Below are 24,311 nucleotides of genomic sequence, written 5' to 3'. Positions count from 1 at the left end.
TTCCACTCCGCCATACTTATTGTGCAAAACAAATGTTGGATGTTCTCCTCCTAATCTCCTATAATCCATATATTTGTTACATAGTGTCGTATGGTATTCCCTTTGACTCCTTGAGCAATAAATTCAACTTCACATCAATCATCTCCACCATGATTTTCCAGATAAAATCTTCCATTTCGGATTATAGTTAAAGACTAAAATATTTTTACAGTATTCATAGTTAAAATAACTGGTTTTTCATGAAATGCCCCTGAGGTTTAACGAAATGCACCAAATACACTCGCGTGTTTCAAATTACATAATATACCCCTATTTAAACTTATTTGAACCAAATGCCCTTAGACTTAACGGAAGTCTAACACCGTTAGTTATTAGTTTGAATTATCCCTTAATCAACCTAATTGATTAATAATTAACCCCTAATTAATAATTTACTCCATTATGCATTTTCTTTAATTTAATTTTTTTTCTCTTTTTTCTTTATTTTCACTCACCCCCTTCCTTCTCTTCTGGTTCAACAAGCTCAACAACAATCCATCCCCTTCCCTCCTGGTTCCACCACCATCGACCACCGACTTCCGTCCCACCGACCACCGACTTCCGCCCCACCGACCTCCGCCCCACCGACCTCCGCCCACACCACCACCGAGCTCCGCTTCAATCTAACTCCTGTACAAAAAATCTTCAATCTAAATTCTCATTTTTTTCCCCAAATTGTCTCAATTCGATTTCTAGAAATGCGAATTATATGTTGGTGGAAGTATAGGACAGCAACACATAGAATTAGAGAAGAGAAGAGGAAAAAGTTAATTTTGTAGCTAGAATTTCAGTTTTTCGTTCTTCAGTTTTCTTCTTCTTCTTCTTCGTTTTTCCTTGCCTTCTTTCTGGATTTTTTTTTTGTTTTGATTCTGTTCGCACATAGCAGCAGCAACATCGTAATTATGAGATATAGCAGCAGCGATTAGTAGAGATTAGAGAACCTAGTAATTCTATTTTGGTTTTTAGATTTTCGATCATAGGATTAGAATTCAGAAATTTCGAATTCATTTTCTATTGTTCTTGAGTCTGTTCTTCAATTTCCATAAATTGTGTTACGAATGGGATTTTAGCCACGGCTTTACCATCGAACAATGAATTGAGCAATCCAAAAACCATGAAGAGAACGAGCACAACGACGACACTGGATTTGAACTTGAAGAGTGAGAGATCTTGGCTTGCGTCTTTAAGGCTGGTTTCGACTTCTTCTTGGTTTTTGTTCTTGAAGATTGAATCTGGGTTTTCAAGGTTTCAATTTTTTGAGGATTTGTCAATGGATGAGGATTTAAGGGATTTTCAAATTCAGTTTCTAATGGTGTTGAGATTCTCGAACCAGAAGAGAAGGAATAGGTGATTGAAAAGAGGAAAAAAAAATTAAAGAAAATGAAAAATGGAGTTAATTAGTTAATTATTAATTAATTAAGTTAATTAAGGGCTAATTCGAACTAATGACTAACGGTGTTAGACTTCCGTTAAGTCTAGGGGCATTTGGTGCAAATAAGTTTAAATAGGGGTATATTATGTAATTTGAAACACGCGGGTGTATTTGGTGCATTTCGTTAAACCTCGTGGGCATTTCATGAAAAAACCGTTAAAATAAGTATTCTATAAGTATGTAATCGACAAATTAAAGCGATCACAGGTCCAACAACCTAACTCACTTACTCAATCAACATTCATTGATGATATCATGAGTCCATAACGTCAACTTTGCGTGTCATCTATTAACATATGATTAGTTTTGTAATTTGTTTCTTTTTCTTTGTTGTTGTCGTATCATAATCCCGTGTCCGAAAACTAAAGGTATTTTTATTTTGTCGTTGTCGTATCATAAATCATAATCCCATGTCAAAAAATAAAAAATAAAGTATAATTCATGTTTCTTTCAAAAAGGAAAAAAATTTGAGCTTCAACCCTTCGAACAATTGAATACCCGGTTAAACATCGTTATCCAGTGTTGATTGTTGAACTTCCGATGGTGTCGGGTGGAACTAGTTTGGTGGCAACGGTGTCAGTTACGGCGGCGCCGCTGTTAATCTTCGTATTCTTGTTCGCTCAAATTTCCTTCTCCTCTTCATACCTAAACCCCCGTCTTCTTCACCAATCTTCCACCGGAAACAACAATTACTTGACCACAGAACCCCACTGGTTCAACCAGACTCTCGATCATTTCTCTCCTTATGTATGATTCTCTTTCCTCGATTCTATTTTTTAAATTTCTTGCCTTCATAATATGATTATTATGTTTGTAATTGTGAAATTGATGTTATATAAAAGAGTTATCTAGTCATTTTTATTGCAATTTTTCATGGATTAGGTAAGTTTTCCAGATTTTCCAATTTGTCTGCAGGAAGCAATTTTATTATATTATGATTTTATGCGTAAAAAAGTATGATCAAGTATAGTTGCTGTTTGATTGTCATTTGAATACTGTTTTGTATAAGCTAAATGTGAAAAGATAAATCTTACTCCACAACAACAAACCAACAACCAAGCCTTAGTCCCAAAATGATTGGGGTCGGCTAACATGAACCGTCTGAGGATGGTGAAGTAAGAAAAATAAAAGGTTATTTTAGATGAATCTTACTCCAAATTTCCTAAATAAGTAGTAATGGGGGCTAGAGGAAAAACCCAGGATCTAAGACCCTTTTTGGTGAAGTTTTCGCGGATATTTGGGTTTCTTTTAGAATTTTTGGTAGTGTTGGATAGTACTCAAGACACACTAGTCTATGATCGCGCAATAATGTGTGCAAAGAAGCAAACAAACTCAATCTTCAATCTCAACAACACACACTAAAACCTGTAATGTAACAAGCATATAGGGAAACTACATGCCTTTTCTTGTTTAGTGCTAACCTAATTAGGAATTTAGAACTATAATGCAGCTACACTGTAATTACGAGTCCAACAAAACAATAACAACCTGGAAGCTCACGATGGCCCTTTAACCCAACAGAAGCCCTATGCTTAAGGAGGCAGGTAAAACCATATAAGTTCTTGAATAAAGTAAATTAACGTATGTACACCCAACTAGCTAAAACTAGCCCTTGGAACCAAGAACATAACATCACCCACTGTGCCACTGCAAGCCTTGATATTAAGCCACCTTGATTCCATAGAGACACTTTTGTAAGTACAAATTTAGACATGATTTATTTCCATACATGCCTACTACTACAAGCCAAAAACGAGGCAAGGTAAAATGTTTTTGAAGCACGAGCTCAGATTGGTTGTGAAGTTGCATATACTTGATAAGTTATTAAGGCAATGTTGTACCTCAATACTTTATAGTAATGCCATTTACATAACCTGGCTAAGTTGTTTTGGCATTTGACCTTCAATAGACATTTCAGTTGGCAGTTACAATGAACTTCTTTTAGAAACTTTCTACTCATCTGAGGTTGCAGTTCCCTATTTACTTGTCTTGAATGATTTGATGTCCAAGAGAATAATTTGATGTGGTATATGTTCACTAGTGGCACTAAGGCCACTAGGGTTCTGAGACCGGTATGAGTAAATACATTGTTATGTTTCATATATTGGCTCTATTCTCCATTCACTGACTAGCCTGGGAAAACTAAGCCTTTTACCCGTCTGTTGTCTAAGAAGTTCGAAAACGGAGATTTTCCTCTAGGTTATGTAGCAAACTAATAAATATTAATGAAGTCAATAATCTAGGATACTACCCCCTTCCCTTTATTTCGGGAACTATGAGGCTTCTCCTTCTGCAATACCAGTATCTTGAGTCATAAGCTATGTTACTCGTACTCGACAAGAAGTATCAGACATGGCCACTTTGTTTGCCTAATTTTGGACCAAAATAAAGTGTCTAAGAGTCATATCAAATTACCAATGTCTGAATGTGGGGTATTCAACATGGGTACTTGAGGTCAGATGAGGAGTAGGAGTAACATATATCATAAATGCGCCATACTGCTACTATCTTCCCCAAACACCACACCCCATTCCGTCTTGCTGGATCAAGTATGTCAACATGTAGGTTTTACAATTGGAATGACCTCACACTCTAAGGGAGTTGATTTATGATTCTGTACTCATGACCTTAAGCAGCTGACAACATATTGAGAGGAAGTGACAGAACTTTTAGGGTTCGTTTTCTTGGTTTGGCTCAATCCCCAATAAAGGAGCTCTTTTTGACGTATTAGTCATTCCTACGTTTTATAAATGGAAATGACACCTGTACTGCTGATGTGTGGTAGAGGCCGTTACAGTCCCTTTTTTATTTCCTTTATTCATAATGACTGTATCTAGGCTTTGCTGTTTTGATATTGGGTTAATTTGTTTCACTTTAAAAATTCTTCTTGCCATTTAAATTATGGTACTCTAAAAATCTTGAGATGCAAAGTGTTAACTTGTTTAAAAATTCTTCTTGCCATTTAAATCGTACTCGAAATTTCCTAAATAAGTAGTAATGGGGGCTAGAGGAAAAACCCTTTGTGATAAGGATGAAAGGATCTAAGACCCTTTTTGGTGAAGTTTTCGCGGATATTTGGGTTTCTTTTAGAATTTTTAGTAGTGTTGGATAGTACTCAAGAAACACAAGTGTATGATCTGCTATAATGTTGTGTGTAAACAAGTATGCAAACGCAATCTTCAATAACACACACTAAAACCTGTAATGTAACAAGCATATAGGCAAACTAGGTGCCTTTCTTTTGTTTAGTCCTAACCTAATTAGAACTATAACACAGCTACACTGTAATTAAGAGTCCAACAAAAAAATAACAACCTGGAAGCTCACAATGGCCCTTGAACCCAACACAAGCCCTATGCTTAAGGAGGCAGGTAAAACCATATAAAACCATATAAGTTATTGAATAAAGTAATTTAACGTATGTACACCCAACTAGCTAAAACTAGCCCTTGAACCCAAGAACATATCATCATTCACTGTGCCACTGCAAGACTTGATATTAGACCACCTTGATTCCATAGAGACACTTTTGTAAGTACAAATTTAGACATGATTTATTACGATCCCTATTAGCCTACTACTAAAAAATGAGGCATGGTAAGATGTTTTTGAAGCACAAGCTCAGATTGGTTGTGAAGTTGCATATACTTGATAAGGTATTAAGGCAATGTTGTACCTCAATACCTTATAGTAATGCCATAAGCCATTTACATAACCTGGCTAAGTTGTTTTGGTATTTGACCTTCAATATACATTTCAGTTGGCAGTTGCAATGAACTCCTTTAGGAACTTTCTAATAACTCACCTGAAGTTGCAATTCGCTATTTACTCGTCTTGAATGATTTGATGTCCAAGAGAATAAGTAAGCGTAAACAGCTAGAACGTGTACCGAGAGAATTGAAAATTAGAAGAGATGGAGAATGATTTCTTTACATTGGGCCTGTGGGGGTGTATGATGCATACTTTAGTCTAGTAACTATAATAAATCACAGTGTACTCTGTCACTGAGCACTTATGATTTGTCCCGTGGTCTAGTTTTGCCTTCATACGTGGCTTGCAGTGATGGAGATCCTTGGATTCAAAAGAGAGTCATTAACTTACGAGAGCTAGAGCCTGGAAGTACTATGATCATCTTACTAGCTCTGTTATAACAGCCATTTACACTAGTCATTACACACCATGATCGCTTTGATTTAAAATCATCTCAGTAACCCAAAAATAAGCCATAAAGACAAATATTAAGAGCAAAGTATACATAAGATTCTCAATTTTGTGTGAGTTTGAAGCTAACTTGTGGGTTTGTTGAGCCCCTAGAGGATGCATTGTTGGTTACAGAAGTACTTGGCATCATCATTCAGTGTCTAAGTGTAAATGTCTCCAAGTATTTTAATCCAAAATTTCAAATGGGAGTGAAAAGCTTATCTTGCTTCCTCTCTATCTACAAATCATTATTCATTACCATGCAACATTGAAAAAAAGGGCTGTATTTGTAAGTTGGAGTTGTGGTATATGTTCACCAGTCGCACTAAGGCCACTAGGGTTCTGAGACCGGTATGAGTATGGGAGTATGTACTGGTAAGGTAACTACTACATTGTTATGTTTCACATCTTGGCTCTACTCTCCATTCATTGACTAGCCTGGGAAAACTAGGCCTTTTCCGTCTATTGTCAAAGAAGTTCGAAAATGGAGATTTTCCTCTAGGAAATAGCAAACTAATAAATATTAATGAAGTCAATAGTCTAGGATGCTACCCCCCCTCCCTTTATTTCGGGAACTATAAGGCTTCTCCTTCTGCAATAACAGTATCTTGAGTCATAACCTATGTTACTCGTACTCGACAAGAAGTGTCAGACATGGCCACTTTGTTTTGCCTAATTTATGACCAAAATGAAGTGTCTAAGAGTCATACCAAATCAATGTCTGAATGTGGGGTATTCAACATGAGTACTTAAGGTCATATGAAGAGTTGGAGTAACATGTATCATAAATGCGCCATACTGCCACTATCTTCCCCAAACACCACACCCCATTCCGTCTTGCTGGATCAAGTATGTCAACATGTAGGTTTTACAATTCGAATGACCTCACACTCTAAGGGAGTTGATTTATGAATCTGTACTCATGACCTTAAGAAGCTGACAATATATTGAGAGGAAGTAACAGAACTTTTAGGGTTCGTTTTCTTGGTTTGGCTCAAGCCCCAATAAAGGAGCTCTTTTTGACGTATTAGTCATTCCTACATTTTATAAATGGAAATGACACCTGTACTGCTGATTTGTGGTAGAGGCCATTACAGTACCTTTTTTATTTCCTTTATTCATAATGACTGTATCTAGGCTTTGCTGTTTTGATATTGGGTTAATTTGTTTCACTTTACAAATTCTTCTTGCCATTTAAATTATGGTACTCTAAAAATCTTGAGATGCAAAGTGTTAACTTTTATTCTGTTCTGCTTTTACACCCTGGTCCTTGGGTTAGCTATTCAGTTCTATTCTATCTTGAAACAAGTTATAGAATTTGTTAACAGTTTTGTAGTACTTTTATTTTATAAAAGCAGGTGCTCCGTGCTTGTGTGTTTTCAAAGATATTGGTGCTTAACCTTCTTTGACATTGATTGTACAGGACCATCGGCAGTTCCAGCAGAGATACTTCGAATATCTGGACCACTTCCGATCCCCCAATGGACCAATATTCTTGAATATTTGTGGTGAATCTTCATGCAATGGGATAGCCAATGACTATCTAAGTGTGAGTTCATACTTAACTATTTCAATTCATTTTATCTGCATGCTATTTTTAAACCTGCATGAGATGCACTCTTATTGCAATCGAGCTCAGGAACTGTTCTGTTGGTATGTAACAAGTGCAGAAAATACAATCAGGCTGTGTAAAGGCATACTTATGAGGGGAAAGCTCAAGATTAGTTTACAAGGGGAGAGAGAGGTAGATGGTTTATATTTATACTGCTGTGATGCTTCCATCTTGGACTCCTGGATCGGCTGGATGTGAGCAACCATTACAAGAATATAGCATACAGTTTATAGGGGGGGGGGGGGGGGGGAGGGTTGTTTTCTTTAGGAATCTGACAATATATGACTTTATTTTGGTATAGCTCTGCATGAAGCATTTTTTTGATGTCCATAGTTTTTTCCTTTCTTTGAAAGTCTAGCGCATTCTTAGATATGGTTTCTTCTGGCTCTGCGTATTGCTATTAAGCCTTACTTATCTTTTGAACAATTTGCCTATGTTTGCATCAAATATATAACCCATGTGCTTTCAAAATTCTGTTTAGTGACCCCCTCTGATTTATCTAATCACGGATTTCTAAAAGTTATTATGTGCGTAGTAGTATCTTTCTTGTTATGCCAAAAAGACAAAATTTGGAATGCTCTATTCTAAGTGTAAGTCACCTTCTTTCTTTCAGTATCAGTTTAAAATCAATATTTGTTATCGGCTTCAGGTTTTAGCTAAGAAGTTTGGAGCTGCTATTGTTTCCCCGGAGCATCGGTACTATGGAAAAAGCTCTCCCTTTGAATTACATACTACAGAAAATCTTAGATATCTTTCTTCTAAGCAGGCGCTTTTTGATTTGGCTGCTTTCCGCCAATTTTACCAGGTCAGATATTTATTCCACTTTTTATGTTATTTTAATTTTAGTAATTATTGTGCGTGGTAGCTTGTAGACTTATAGTTCTGACATACTTTGTTTTATTTACGTGACACATAACCCCTTGGCACACTGTTTGAGAAAGAGATTAGAGAAGGTAAACAAACACTAAATTAATTCCCTAAAATCTTAATTCACCCCTCTTATTTATTTATTTATTTATTTTTAACATTAATTGTCCGTTTACTTTCTCTAATCTCTTCCTTAAACTACGTTCCATGAGACTATATGAAGTGAAAAAGAACGGAGGAAGTAACTAGAAGTAGTTCAGATTCGATGATTTAGAGACTTATTTAACATTAATATCAATGGCAAACTAGTCGATTCTGATGACATCAGGCTAGGGATGTTAAGATGTACTGAGCCTTATGCCTTATTCCATGCAATAAGACAGCTGTTTCCAAGACTCCAAGAGTTTGATTGCATTTAGTTAATTATTATTATCTATTTCCAATAAGGGTACCCATGAGATTCAACTTTTGCCTTAATTTTCAGTTTCCACCAAAATATATCAATAACTTAAAAAGATAATACTATGAATTTATGATAGTACCTTTAAGACGAATATATACGATCACGGTAATACATGGGCCACCTCGCAAAAAGTGAAAACAAATGACCTGAAAATTTGAGTTTGTACAAGAAATTGCAAACCAAACTTGAAATTAACCGGTAAATAATGGGTCAAAGTCAAACCCAACTCCTTTTGGGTTGACCTGTGGGGTGGAGGCTTTCAAAATCGACGCATATTAGTTTGAAAAACTAATTATCAGAACCTTAAATACAAAGTACTCCATCTATTCCATACTGCTCCTCTCTTTTCCATTATGCGCGGTCTCCAATGCATTACTTTGACCATTAATAGCTTTTAATTTTGAATTAGTAAAAATTATAAATTTTTGATATTTAGAAAATTTACATCAAAAGGAATCCAATGAGATTTTGTGTGCATAACCTTAATGACTCTTATTGAAGATATCCCAGCATGTATCCTAGTCTTCTCATTGACCAGTATGCCAACATGCATCCTTGGTATGCTAGTATCCTACTGTCTCTCTGATAAATTACATCCTTCAGCCTGACCTGATGTTATCCTCTTATTCGTGCTTATTGGTCAAGTGAATTTCAAATGCTGAAAAGAAAGGTGATGTCATTCTAGGGCACTAGGTTCTCTACAGCCTTTGGTTTATTTTTGGATGATGGTGATGAACTGTGTCTTCTTTCTTATGTCCTTGATAATTCGAGTTATCATTGTCATTAATGAGGCTACTGTTGGGTGGTTGTAATTTGACAGCTCTTTAAGCTGCTCAGAAAATCTTTCAATGTTCTGCTGAAGTTTTATTTTAGACTCTGATTCATGTTCGTCTCAATGTTGTGAATTGCTCTTAATGTCTGTCTCAAGGTTTAACAGTAGTCACTTTATGTATGTCTGCAACATACCGAGGACCCGGTTTATTCTTTGTGCTATTTGTTCCGTGTTCTTATGATACTCCTTTGTCAGTGTAGGTGTTTGTTACAAAGTCTTGTTTCCGATGGTCGGGAGTTGGGAGCTTATGTCTTAATTTCTGTTTTCTGCATTTATCCGGAACTTTTTCTCACAAATTGATTTTCTTGATTTTAAGGAATCCCTGAACAAGAAGCTCAATAGGTCGAATGTTGAAAATCCATGGTTTGTGTTCGGTATCTCGTACTCGGGAGCTCTTAGTGCTTGGTTCCGCCTGAAGTTTCCTCATTTGACTTGCGGAAGTCTTTCAAGTTCTGGTGTGGTTCTTGCTGTTCACAACTTTACAGAATTTGATCAACAGGTGGGTATTCTTGGTTTGTGTTTCACCAATCTCTGTGGATCTTTATTTCACTACTCTCATTTTATGGATCTTGTCTCTGACGAAGCAGCATGCTTGAATAAGTTTAATTCCATATGCATCTGTATGCAGATAGGCATCTCAGCTGGCCCAGAATGTAAAGCTGCATTACAAGAAGTTACACAACTTGTTGAAGAAGGATTGAACTCAAACCGGACAGCAGTAAAGTCAGCCTTTGGCGCTTCTGAGGTAAGAGCTTATAATTTTCTTGACAATGGGTTGATTATCATATATGCTAAATTCACTTTATTTTTATTTTTATCACCTGACTTGGGTAGTTGGGTTGGGTATTGCTGGTTTTAATTTGAAATCTCTCCTTAATTTTCTTGTAGCTAACCATTGACGGGGACTTCCTGTATTTTCTGGCTGATGCTGCCGTTACTGCTGTAAGGATATTCTACAACCTATTAAATACGCTAATTACGTTTTCCTATCATACCTTGTTATGTTGTCAGTGGCTCATTAGTTTTAGAACCCTGCAGTTTCAGTATGGAAATCCTGACAAGTTGTGTTCTCCTCTCGTTGAAGCAAAGAACGCGGGTCAAGATTTAGTGGTATGCTTTCCCCCTTTCCTTTCACCGAGCATATTCTGGTGCTCTATCTTCGTGTATTTTGTCATTTCTACCATAAAAAAAATTCTTTTCTTTATTTTTTGTGAATATCTTGGTGACATACTTTCTCCAGTTTTCCAACTTCAGTTACAGGTCAAAGTAAGCAAATGTAGTTAGTTTAAGTCTTGGTCATTGCTTTTGTCAGTCTCTGTTTCTGAGTTTCTGCTATATTGAGCTGGATCCTTCATGCAGGATGCTTATGCCGCATATGTGAAAGACCATTTTAATAGTGTTGGTACATATAATCAAGAAAACTTGAAGAACACTGCTTCTGGTAGTTCTGATAGATTGTGGTGGTTCCAAGTGTGCAGTGAAGTTGCATATTTCCAGGTAGCACCAGCAAACGATAGCATTCGGTCATCCAAAGTCGACACCAGGTTTGTTTTATTTTTTCTTTCTTTTAACTGCATGTTCCATTACAGGTCTACCATAGTACCACCTATCTTCTAACTGTCATTATTATTATTTTTCCCTTCTCTTGTTCTCTATTGGTTTATGAATGATTTTTAGTCATTAACTAAGGGGATTATGGTATTGCCTATTTATCATTATTTGCGTGGTTATATACTTCTATGTACAGTTACCATTTGGACCTTTGCAAGAATGTCTTTGGAGATGATGTATACCCTGAAGTTGATGAAACTAATCTGTACTATGGAGGCACAAAAATAGCTGGTTTGTATACCTTTCTTTCTCAATGATATAATTTATTCCATAAGGTCAACTGTGTGGATCTGATGCTTCATAGACATCTTGTCGGTTCGTAACTTGTACTCTCTCCGCCCCAATTTATTCTTTACGGTTTCCGTTTCTAGTGTCCCATTTTAATATTTACACTTAGAATCTTTCCTTTTATATTGTAGCATAAAAGTCCATCATATTTGTCAAAATCGTGTCAAATGATTATTTTAACCAATCAAATTCATTGGGTCATTTTGACCATTAAATCTCTCGCACTTTCCCATTGAAACATTAAATCTTTCTCATTTTTCCAATGTCAGATTTTTGAAAAAAGTGAAAATGTTGTTAATAAACGTAATTTGCATTGTTAAGTTAAACAATCGTGTACATTAAATCTGGCGAAGTGTTGGTTGAAATTCATGCTTGAAGCTCTTAAAAAGATCCTGTGGCCTACTTCACAGAACTCGGGCCTGGATATTGAAAACCTTATTCATTAGTAATATGATAAAAAGAGAAGATAACTTGTTAATTCTTAAGTTAAATCATTTAGGTTTTCCGTTTCTTTCATTGACAGGTACCAAGATAGTATTTACAAATGGCTCACAAGACCCTTGGCGACATGCATCCAAACAGACTTCATCTACTGAAAGTGAGTTGCCTTTTCTTTAAGAGGTCACCTATGTTTACATACTTGGCAACAGAGTAGGCTGGTTTTAGGTATAACTGTGGATGTCAGAATTGTTTTTCATTTTTTATCATTATGATTTTATTTATTTTTAAAACGATCACCAGACGGGCAGACATATACTCCTTCCGTCCCTAAAAGATTGTGCCAAGTGCGTTTGTTCTTTTTTTTTTTTTTTGACATATGCTTAACTTACATAAAACAAGAGTAAACAAATTACAACCTAAAACTCATTAGCAAAGCTTTGGGGCCAAAGAAGACCCACATACATTCAAAGCTTCCCATATGAGTTCTATTATGTAATACAAACTGCTTGCAAGTACCAAAATAAACTACGGAGATAGTAGCCTCCTTATCCGTTGGCCGTTGAATGATGGCCTCATCTTGCACATTCCCATTCCCTTTTCCACTTGTGTTGCGGCTTGGGCAAATAACACCTCGAAGACCCTTTAACCTTGTGGAACTTATAAGACGAAGAAAGAGACAGAAGGGTGGTAAAAACACGAACTGGTTGACCCGATACTGTGAGCAAAAACTCACACACAAACTGAGCCACCACAGATGACTCCGTACCCAAAAAAATGGATACGCATGAACAGATCAGATGATTCCCGATGAGAAGAACGCCCACTTTAGAGGAGGTGGAAGCTACCGGCGGCGGCGCTTGGCTCCTTCTTCTTCTCTCCCGGAAAAACCTTATATATTAACTAGAGGATCCAAATTAAAAAACCTAGGTTTTGTGATTTGGAAAGAAAATTCCTCTATAACTACCGCTGATGAACTAGATACGAAGACGAGATACAAAAAACACGAAATCCGTTGGCCGGCGACCCGAGCTAGCCACCAAACTCAGGCCGCAGACAACGGTGGTTTAGGGTTTTTTGGGTTTTTTTTTTGTAGAGAGAGGGCAGAGGATTTGTGTAGAGAGAGAAAGTTTTGTTTTGGAGCTAGCCACCAAAAAACAAAAGTGCGTTTGTTCACTTTTTAAAGAATTGTGCATACTCAAAAGCAAATTGGTAGGTAGATTTGTTTTTTAGTTAGATTAAATAATTGTGTGTGAGGAGAAACATGTGGGGACCATATACCAAATAAGGTATGGGGCAAACAAATGGGGACATCCATTTATAGTATACGGGAAATCTTTTAGGGACGGAGGGAGTAGTGTGTAGTAGAAGTCGAATCTGACTGGTTTTATAGGCGTACTACTGTCTTAAATATGAATTGTCCTCACACAATCCAGAATTACTTTGTTTCAAAAGTTCAATACATCTGTAACGAAATTTGTTTACTTTCCATTTGTAATTTGAATTTCCTGATATAGGTACCAGGCCCTTCTTTAATTATCCCAAAAAAAAAGTGGTAGATATTGTGATACAGTTCACCACCATGTTTTGTTTTCTCTAATGATCTATTCCGAATCTTTCAGTGCCTTCTTATATCGTCACTTGTGACAATTGCGGCCATGGGACTGACTTGCGGGGCTGCCCTCAATCACCATTGAGTATCGAAGGTGTGTACTGCACAAAGATGCTATATATTCATCTCTTTTTTTCAGTCCTAAATTCCATTATCCAAAAATGATAGTACTGCATATGTTGCTTCATTCCCTAAAATCTAAACTACATTAGCGGCCCGTTTGGTAGCTAGTAATAAATGGTGGGAAAGAGAATAAAGCCAAGTGTTATTTGACAAGAAAATAATATCATGATGTCCATGGTAATGAAATTTGTCACAAACTTGGTGTTTTTCTTCATAAATTGCATTCATATCTAATACCACTCCCAAAATGGTAATAGAAAATTATAAAGAAAAAGAGATAATATTGAGTGAACTAACATTACCATGAGAATGAATATTGAATTTCCTTACAAATTTACATACAAATTCATTTCCCATTGACACCATTTTATGGCCGGCTACCAAACAGGCCGTAGGGGTTATAACTTATATGTATGAATTAGGGTTTATGCAAGGAGTAAATTAATTCGGTATCCTATATAAGAAATTAAGAATGAGACTTCTTTTTTCTTTTACTCAACATACTCACAATTTTCTGAATCAGGCGATGCCAAAAGATGTAGCTCTCCTGATGCTGTCAACAAAGTGAGACAACAGGTTTCAGAGCACATTGATCTTTGGTTATCTGAGTGCAGAAATGATGCTAGGGGTTGGAGCTCTGCATAATGTGTGGATGCTTATAGCCTTATATAGCTGGAAGTATTTAACTTGTCCGAAGATACGTGGTTTTACGGTTTTACCCATCTTAAGCTACTAATATTTGGCAGGAAGAACACGACTTCTCTTCATCCCCTGAAATAATGCTCCAAGGATAAATTCACTTCTTCCAAGGAAATAACCTTTGAGAAAATGATGAGTTCCTTGGAAGAACTGAAATTATTTCTTGGAAGAATCACCTCCTGTAGAAAATCTGTAAAACGAAGATGACAAAGATTACTCTTCAAATGCTTGTAAGAACTCATTTACTTCATAATGAAGTACGTATATTAATATATAAATATTAATAGTTGATGACATTTAGGTTGACGTTCTATATATATAACAGTTTCCACTTCTGGTTCTGATTCAGGGTACCGCTCACCATATATTAAATAGTTGATGGCATTAATATTTCGGAGTTTGAATAATGGAAGGCAACTTCTCTTCTTCATTTGAATGAACAATGAGAGTTGGTCTTCTTATTTTTGAAGATGAAACATTCCAAACTATGATCAATTAATGGTAGGGTTTATAGCTTTGTTCCACAAAATCATGGTCAAAAGGTAAGAAGACTAGCAACATTTGAGTTTGTAATAGTTCAAAAACTGTTTTAAGGTACAAACAAGAATAACACCCTTTAAACATTGGTACAGAAGTTTGATTTTGCACCCAGCTTAATAAGTGTATCCCTTGACAAACATTCCTTGCTTCGCCTCCTCGGACTCTCCTTCCTCGGTGTATTTCCCGAGCTGCGCAAGGGAATTGGACTTTGCCCGGAGAAGCAAGGTCTCTTGAGCGGCCTGCACATTCTCGGGTCTTCCTCCCCATGTTTTGAGGCAGGTGTTTTGGAGGGCTCGTGCATAGGAAAATGATACGTGCCATGGGTTCGGAGCTTGGTTCATCGCGTTCAAGTTTAGGGTTGCTTCAACTTCAGATTGCCCCCCAGATAAAAACTGCATCACAAATACAAACATAAAACTATTAAATTTGAAACCTTAATTTGTTGAGTATAACAAGGTTATTTGCGCACTTCCTAACTTTGATTCTGAATAACCCGATAACTCAAACGGAGCGATTTCTTTAAAAAATGGTTAAATATGTTGAAATTCCCTAAAATACGTCAATTTTTAACATAATTCTCAATTTGACGTCCATGCCAACAAGCAAATCAATTTTTTTCATTATTGGTAGGTAGAAAACCGTCAATTAAATTGGCCATTTACCTATATAAACCGCTAATTCAATTGGCAATGTAAGTATATGAGGTGGGCTACACTTCACTTTCCATGTAGAAACAAGGGAAACCGCCAACTGAATTGGCAGTTCTGTCATAGACCGCCAATTCGGTTGGCGGTTCATTGTTGAATCTGAGTAAAAAAAAAACTACATTTTTCAAGACAATTGATGACGTGGCTAGTAGTTTGAGAATTACGTAAAAAATGGGCGGATTTTGAAAATTTTGAAATCTTTAAGCATTTTCCACTAAAAATCGCTCCAAAATGATACCAAAAAAAGCTTTGCTAGGTTATAGACAGGCTTCCCAAAAAAAAAGTTTATACTTCCTTCATCTTTAAAAGATTGACCCATATACTTCCTCCGTTCCTTAAATATTACACCATGGTTGACTTTTACTCCTATAACACATTACAGAGTACTTTGACTCTTAATATCTCAAATTGTAAGTAAAAATTGTAAAAAATTAATATTTAAGAAAAATATATCGATATGAATCTAACATGACCCCACATAAATACACTTTTCTTACGTATGAATCACAAAGAATAGCCAAAGACGTAATGTGAATAGTGTAAGAAACTAAATGGTGCAATATTTACGGAACGGAGGAAGTACTATAAATAGATATCCCTATTTGTTTACCCCATAACTGATTTGGTTTGCGGTCCCCATGTCTCACCTCACACACTATTACAGAGTATTTAATCTAACTAAAAGACAAATCTACCTACTCATCTGCGTTTGGCTATAATCAATCCTTAAAAACTGAATAAAAATATATGAGACAATCTTTTAGGGACGGATGGAGTACAGTTAAGCCGGTAAATACTGGGTGAAATGAAGGAGTACTTACCATGATTCCGGGGACAGCAGGGGGAATTCGTTGGCGTAGGAGGCGGAGAGTGTAGCCGGCAACCTGTTGAGGGGAGGCTCGATCCCTGCACTCAGCACCAGGAGTAACCATGCTAGGCTTAAGGAGGATACCTTCAAACATGACATTGTTTTCAGTCAAGTAGTAAAAAACTTCAGCCCATACTTTGTTTGCTACCTCAAATGTCCTATCAATTCCATGTTCACCATCCAACAAAATCTCTGGCTCCACTATTGGCACCAATCCATTGTCCTGCATATTTAGGGCAACCATATTGTCAGGAGTCTGGATCCTCTGTTTCAAATTCGTGTTCCAGATAGTTTGACATTATAGTTGGCAAAATCTGACACGACACGATAATACAACACGAATCGGACATGAAAAAAGCGGGTTAGTGTCGAGGGTATACGACCTGGTTAATTAAATGGGTCAACACCATGAAACTGACACGACTTAAACCCCGCCTAAGAAAAAATAACTAGTTAATTCAATGTATTTGGTGATAACCTTTTATAATGGAACCACCTTTATCGAACAAATACGATAACACGACATAAACTGGACACGAAAAAAACGGGTTAATGTCAGGGGTTTCTAACACGATTAGTTAAGCAGGTCAACACGACATGACACATTCATTAAGCGGGTCGGGTTAATGTTGAGGTTTCCCAACCCGTTTATATTTGACACGAAACGGAGACGAAAAAGCGGGTTAGTGTCAAGAGTTTACGACTCATTTAATTAAATGGGTCAACACCACACGACACGTTTAATGAAATGGGTCAGGATAGTGTTGAGATTCTAAACACTAAACTGACACGACTTAAACCGCCTAAGAAAAATAACTAGTAATTCAATGTATTTGGTGATGAACCTTTATAATGGAACCAGCTTTATTGAACAAACACGACACGATCCGGACACGAAAAAAACGTGTTAGTGTCAGGAGCTTCTGACACGATTAATTAAACGGGTCAACACGGCATGACACGTTTATTAAATGGGCCGGGTTACTATTGAGATTTTCCAACCCGTTTATATTTCACTCAAACACAACACGACACGACACATTTGCCAGCTCCATATGACACAAACTCGCAATACAATAAAATTACCTGAGAGATGGAAGCATAGCGAGCAAGACCCCATGCTGCTTCCTTCACAGCAAGTGCAGATGGTCCATTGGGAATGCTCACAACTGTACGCCTTCATCATCAACCGGGTTACATGATTATTAGATCATATTTAAATCAAAACAACTTTTGGTTTTTTTTTTTTTTTTTTTTGACATAGGCTGAATTTTACAACTATCGTTGTTGTCCTGTTATCGCTTTTGGGTCAATTGGAAACAACCTCTTTGCAATTGCAGGGGTAAGATTGCGTACGTCCGACCCCCCCTTACCCCGCTTCTTGCGGGAGCCTCTTTGAGGCAATGGGGTAATGATAATGATGAGGTTGAATTTTACATTAATAAAAACAGAATTACAACGTAACTAAAAGTTTAGCAAAGATACATTGGACCCTATTAGCTATTACACAATGGCTACTCAAAACATACCATTTGGCAAAACGAGCACCCTGCTGGTAGTAGGCAGCAGAGCGCGTAGCTAGCCCATCAAGACCTTGGCACCATGACTCATTGTTCGACCCGGCCAAAGGAACCAAACCCTACAATACAATAACGCACACATACTTTCAGCTCATAATATTAGCGAAAACTAACCAGAAAACAATATTTCATCCGTTTCTTGTTACTTTTCTTGTTTTCCTAATCTGATATCCCAAAAAACATTTCCGTCTGCACTCTATTTCTGTTTTAAGCCATACAATTCTTTCCACTTTTTCAGAAATTTGTGTAAAAAAAACAATAAAGAAATAAAAAATGATTGTTTTTTCTTACACACACCTGTTTTTTTTCCACCCAAGAATCCATACATCCAACTTTTTTTTTTTTTGTCATTTTTCATTAAACAATAATTAAATTTTATACATTCGCAATACAAGTACAAAACAATGATTGATTTTTTTTCTTACACACTTGTTTGTTTTTCTTCTAATACTCGTGTTTTTCACCAAACAGGAAATATAGGAGGGGGTAATAAAATACTGAAGAAATAGTTTCAGTAAATTGTACTCCATTTCACAATACTTGCATCGTATTCCATCTTGGAATGTTTCACAATATTTGCATCCTTTCCCTTATAATAACTTTTTTTTTTGTTTGAAATGTCATATTTACTCTTGAGCGATTTCCTTCAATATTGTTTAAAGAACGTCAAATTCCCAAAATGCGCCACTTTTTAACTTAATTCCCACCATACCGTCCACGTCAGCATTAAAACCGGTCTTTTTTTTTTTAACGAAGCGACACTAAACCTCTATCTCAGGTAGCGGTTGACTTAAGTAAACCGCTATCTGAGATAGCGGTTTATAATCACGTACTATTTATAAATGGTAAAAAAAAAAAAACCGCATTAGCTAGGGGTCGAACCCACGACCTTCTACTTAGGAAACAAATGCTCTATCCACTGAGCTACAAACACTAATGTTTGATAAGGTAAAATTGGAAATGTTTATAATTAATATTAATAAATGGTTAAAAAGAAATAAACACATTAAGGTAGGATTCGAACCCACGACCTCCTGCATAGAAATAACCCACTCTATCCACTGAGCTACAGACACAATTGATGTCACAAAAGGTTACTTCTAAATTATATTTCTATTTAAACTGTAATTCATGTTAAAAATAATTTACAAGTAAGTAAACCGCCATCTGAGATATCGGTTATGTTTTAATGCAAACCGCTATCTGAGATAGCGGTTTATAACATTGAACCGCCATCTGAGATGGCGGTTTGCTTTAAAACGAAACCGCTATCTCATATGGCGGTTCAATGCTGAACCGGAAAAAAAAAATTACTTCTTTTTCTCCCTTGCTTACGTGGACGGTATGGTCGGAAATAACTTAAAAAGTAACGTATTTAGGGAATTATTGGATCTTTAAGCAATATTGAAGGAAATCGCTCTTTACTCTTTCTTTTTTCATTTAATAAAAAATATTTTCCTTTTCAAAATTTCTCTTTCTTCTAATCACATGGGCAAAAATTGTCTAACATCAACCATTTACCCAATTCATTGGTTAATGTGCAAAAAAACGACACAAGTATTGTGAAACCGATGCAGTATTTTAGTTGCTATAATTACCTTATCGACCTTAATACCAGGCATAATATTCTGCTCAACAAGCACATCAACCATCTTTTTACCATCACTAGTAGACTGATAGAGTGTCTCCTCAAAAAGGATGGCACCAGAGACGTACTGACCAAGTCCAGGAGCTGAAACAAGCAGTGTTCTGTAAGCCTGACGGTTAGCCTCAGTGTTCTCTAGTCCGATGGAGTCTAGTCGCTTCCCACATGTTGCATTCGACTCGTCCATGGCAAGGATTCCGCGGCCTGGTGATGCTATTGATTTCTGCACACATATATACAACTTAGGCTCTGTTCTGTTCGACTTATTTTGACTTATTTTATACAAACTAAGTTCAGTTAAGTTCAGTTAAGTTTGATAAGTTCAGATAATATAAGATCAGCAAAAATAAAAATTTTCAGATATTTTCACGCACAAAATTTTTATTTCAGACAAAATAAGTTTTCAAAAAAGTTTAGACAGCGTTAATTCAGTCAAAATAAGTCCAATAGAACGGAGACTTAAGAAAAATCTTGATTAAACATTTCTTTTTTTCTTCTACGAAAAATATTTCACATATTTGTATTTACTACTCCCTCCCTTCCTTTTTTATTTTCCCGTTTCTATAAATGTCGTTCCTATTTGATCTTCCTGTTTCTATTTTTGGATATGACTTTTTACCATAAATTTCCCCACCATCCCTTATTTAATTCATTCACACTTCCTCATTCACCCATCCAACCCCACTTTTATGATTTTTTATTACTTTAATAAAAATATCTTCTCTCTCCTTCATTTCTTTATTACTTTTATTTATTTATTTATTATTTTCTCTTACACCCAATTATTACTCTTACACCCAATCATTACAAGATTCTATTTTCTTAATTTCCACCCCAAACACCAAATAGGAAGATCATTTAGGAATGGAGGGAGTACTAGTTATAAAACTGGGTCATTTTAGATTGAGGAATCTCACATTCTCATCTATTAAACAACTTGTGAAGTCATGTTCAGTACATTAAGTTCAAATCATTTCAACTTCAATCATGTCTATGGACCATCATGGTAACATAAAACTGTTCTCAACTTAATTTTCTTTAAAACTTCAATTAATGTTCTTAGCTTACTTTTCTCTTAAAGCTTAAATTTATGCACACGATATTGCGTTACATTTTATATGAATATTGTAACTTTGTTATAAGGAGTATGCAGGGGATACCAAAAAGTCAAAGACAGTGTGAGGCCCTAAACTTCCAACTTGTTGGGCCACAATGCCACATTCCTCTCACATTAGTATGATTTTGGGCCTATATATCCCCCATGGATTGATTTTTTGTCACCTTACCAAAAGGTCTCATGTTGATTGAGTTAAATGGACACTTTTGATTAGGGATGACAATCACATTCGAATCCGAACCGAGTCCGAGTCGATCCGAAGGGAAAAATCCGATCCGAATCAGATAAAAAACATTCGAACCCGAATGGATATGGATCGGATATGGAGTCTATAGAGACTCCGATCCGAATCCGACCCGAGTCCGAATCCAAGTCCAAATCAGACCAGAAATTATTTCAAAGTGAATTATTTTTCGTACATAACTTTTTTAAAAAAGGATGTTCCTAATTTATTCTAATATATTTAATTAAAGCGCATATATTTGTAAATTATTAATTTATTAGAAACTCATTAGATTTTAGTAAATGAGAAATGTGATTTCTAATTTATTTTAAAATTAAGAAATACTAGTTCTATGTAAGTAAAGTTAACGCATGATTCGGATTTGGATATGTATATGGATATGGATTCGGATTTGGATATGGATGCAGTTTTTTGAGTCCGAATTTTAAATGGATTTGGATTTGGATTTGGATGTGGATATAGATATGGATGCAATTTTGGAGTCCGGATTTTAAATGGATTTGGATATGGATGCAATTTTAGAGTCCGAATTTTAAATGGATCGGATTTAGATTTTACTACATCCGACCCGAATCCGATCCATTGCCATCCCTACTTTTGATCAACGCATATTCTTCCGGTGTGTGAAAGTCAAATAATTTAGTTGGTAAAGTTTCGAGGGGTGGTACTGGTACTCAAGACTTGAGATCGAATCTCGTCAACATCATATGTCACCTTCCCCTTAGTGGCTCTCTCCACACCAAAAATAAAATAAAAATAAATCTCAAATGTAGGACTTGGGTTGTCATTCCAACAGACACTCATGTGTTCCCTTATACTCCCTCCGTATTTTTTTAAGAGATATATACTTGGCCGGACACGAGTATTAAGAAGAATAATTGAATGAAATAAAATAATAAAGCAAGTGGGATTGGATAGATATTTTAATAATTAAATATGTGGGGACCATGTCATTTTGGTGGGTGGAGGGTGGGGTGAGTTTATGAAAATATTTGTTTAATAGGATGGTGGTGATAGGGTATATTAGATGTATTATTTAATTAGATGGTGGGGTTGATAAGTTACTAAAAATGGCAAGTGTATCTCTTAAATAAATACGGCCGGAAAAGGCAAGTGTATCTCTTAAAAAAATACAGAGGGAGTACAATAGAGATAACTTAAATTTATGCACGTGATATTGCGTTACATTTTATATGAATATTGTAATTTTTGTTAGGAGTGTGTAATGGGGAATTGGGGATACCAAAGTCAAAGACAATGTGAGGCCCTGAACTTCCAACTTGTTGGGCCGTAATGCCACATTTATTTCACATTAGTATGATATTGTCCGCTTTTTGACCTATATATCCCCACGGATTAGTTTTTTGGCACCTTACCAAAAGTTCTCATGCTAATTTACTTAAATGGACACTTTAATCAACCCATATTATTTCGGTGTGAGACTTGAATTGTCATTCCAACAGAAACTCATGCGTTCCCTTATAGAATAAAGATACTAACTTAAAATGAACATACCATAATATACCAATGATGTAACATTCAAATGTTAAAGTGACAGATAATAATGATTAAAACAGAGATGATAATCCGTAATTAAGAGGAGATTAACATTAACATACCGCTGTTTTGACAAGCTCATCAGCATAAGAACTGGCTTTAACAGAAAGAGAAGAATTAACAGAAGGGTTGCACTTAACAACGGCCACGTGGCGGATGGATTGACCCTTAATCCAATCACTCTTGTCTAATCCTTCGGCTGAGGATGATTTCAGAAGAGAAGTTGATGTTGTTGTTGCTGTTGCTGTTGCTGTTGCCATTGATTGATTAATTGAGTGATTACTATTAATTAGCTACTAATTAATTGATTAATTGAGTGATTACTAACTTTTCTTAGCATTCTGTGCTTTTTATAATTCATTTGTGTTACTACCATGGGATATCTCCTTTGAGGTTGCTACAATCCACCCAATTGGAGTTTGACATGTTGGATTGTTTTGCTTAGTTGGATATGACATGGAAATCTCAACTTGGATAGACATTTTTTTCGGTTTTTCTACATTGTATCCCTGTCGTTCATTGATTTTTTACATTGTAATTAAAAGTTTTAAATTTTACACATTGTACTCTTTTAGTTGCAAAAGTTAATCATTTTTATTCATGTCTTCAACCCATGGTTAACAAGTTCCGTTATATTTTTTAAAAAATCAAGATTTTCTACGTTAACGATTGGTTAAAAACAAACATAAGATTGATTATAATATAGAAAAACCTTAGTTTGTTTAAAAAGTAACGAAATTTTTAAAAGTTGGATTAACAACGATAAGATTTACTACTTCGTATATTTTACAAGTATAGGGACACAATACGAAAGATTTTAAATGCATGAGTACAACTCAAAGAAATACAAGGATACAATATATAAAACATATTTTTCTAGTTTCCTTCCTTTTCCATCATTGAAAAAGTAGGTTTTACTTTTTATTTATTTATTACGAAGTATGGAGTAACCTTTCTTTTTCATAAATAAAATGTTAAGGATCTCATCTCTCAAAAGTTAACCGTAATCGATAGAGAAAATTAAAAACAATGGTTAACTAAAGTTGAATCAATAATTTTCTTTTTCGAAGAGAACAAATTAACGGTTTTTTCATGAATTACCTCTAAGATTTCAGAAACTTCACCATATACCCACAATCTTTCCTAAATTCACCAAAATACCTAATTTGTGGGAATACATCCAATTGTCTTTACATTTAACCCAGCACACATGTTCAAAATAGACAAGATAGTGACAAATATTGGTTCATTTATTTGAGGTGGAGGTGAAATATTTGGTAGAAGATTTTCAAAGGGTATATTTGTGGTGAGTTTGTGGTTCTCCCTTAAAAGAGTTGGACTTTCTGGTCTCAAAACCAAATTGTGTCCTATTCCTAGTTTAAGGTCCCAAACACTACAGAGGACAGCCACCAGAAATTCAATTCCCCTTCTTTGGAAGTGTAGTAAGATGATAATATTTAGGGTAGTGACCCTACAAATAATGCTCGCAAACATGTGACCTATTATAGACAGACCCTCAGTCTTAACCACTAGGTTAATACCCCGTTACTGCAACTTGTGATGCCATATTGCTGTTAAGAAAACAAAAAAAATCTGCAAAACAAAATACAGAATGGAAAGGCAAGCAGATGCAAATTGTATAGAGAAAGTAAATTTTAATATCAGATACTCCCTCCGTCCCATAATACTCGACATGTTTTGACCGGACACGCTTGCCGATGCACAACTTTGACCACCAATTTCTGTAACTAAATATTATAAAAACTTATAAAGATATTAATATATTAAGATGAAGCCAACAATATATTATATACTAACATTTGTTTTCATATACTAG

The 24,311-nt window shown here is 35.8% G+C and overlaps 2 protein-coding genes across 2 annotated transcripts; one reads left to right on the top strand and one right to left on the bottom strand.

Moving 5' to 3' along the window:
- The first annotated feature begins 1,884 nt into the window (after positions 1 to 1,884).
- Positions 1,885 to 14,512, top strand: LOC110789720 (probable serine protease EDA2). The gene is made up of 12 exons (XM_021994430.2): positions 1,885 to 2,218; positions 7,095 to 7,220; positions 7,933 to 8,088; positions 9,762 to 9,944; positions 10,074 to 10,190; positions 10,334 to 10,387; positions 10,484 to 10,555; positions 10,805 to 10,989; positions 11,193 to 11,287; positions 11,868 to 11,942; positions 13,405 to 13,488; positions 14,041 to 14,512. The coding sequence occupies exons 1-12, from the start codon at positions 2,012 to 2,014 to the stop codon at positions 14,160 to 14,162; spliced, it is 1,476 nt and encodes a 491-aa protein (XP_021850122.1). The 5' UTR covers positions 1,885 to 2,011; the 3' UTR covers positions 14,163 to 14,512.
- A 192-nt stretch (positions 14,513 to 14,704) lies between these two features.
- Positions 14,705 to 22,811, bottom strand: LOC110789721 (fructose-bisphosphate aldolase 1, chloroplastic). Its single transcript, XM_021994431.2, has 6 exons — positions 22,537 to 22,811; positions 19,510 to 19,779; positions 17,861 to 17,970; positions 17,418 to 17,508; positions 16,285 to 16,554; positions 14,705 to 15,148 (listed from the first exon to the last, which is right to left on the bottom strand). Exons 1-6 carry the CDS (start codon positions 22,732 to 22,734, stop codon positions 14,870 to 14,872), a joined length of 1,218 nt encoding a protein of 405 aa, XP_021850123.1. The 5' UTR covers positions 22,735 to 22,811; the 3' UTR covers positions 14,705 to 14,869.
- Between the last annotated feature and the right edge of the window lie 1,500 nt (positions 22,812 to 24,311).

This window comes from Spinacia oleracea, chromosome 3, assembly GCF_020520425.1.
Source record: "Spinacia oleracea cultivar Varoflay chromosome 3, BTI_SOV_V1, whole genome shotgun sequence".
NCBI lineage: Eukaryota > Viridiplantae > Streptophyta > Magnoliopsida > Caryophyllales > Amaranthaceae > Spinacia > Spinacia oleracea.
This window is presented reverse-complemented; position numbering and strand designations above follow the sequence as displayed.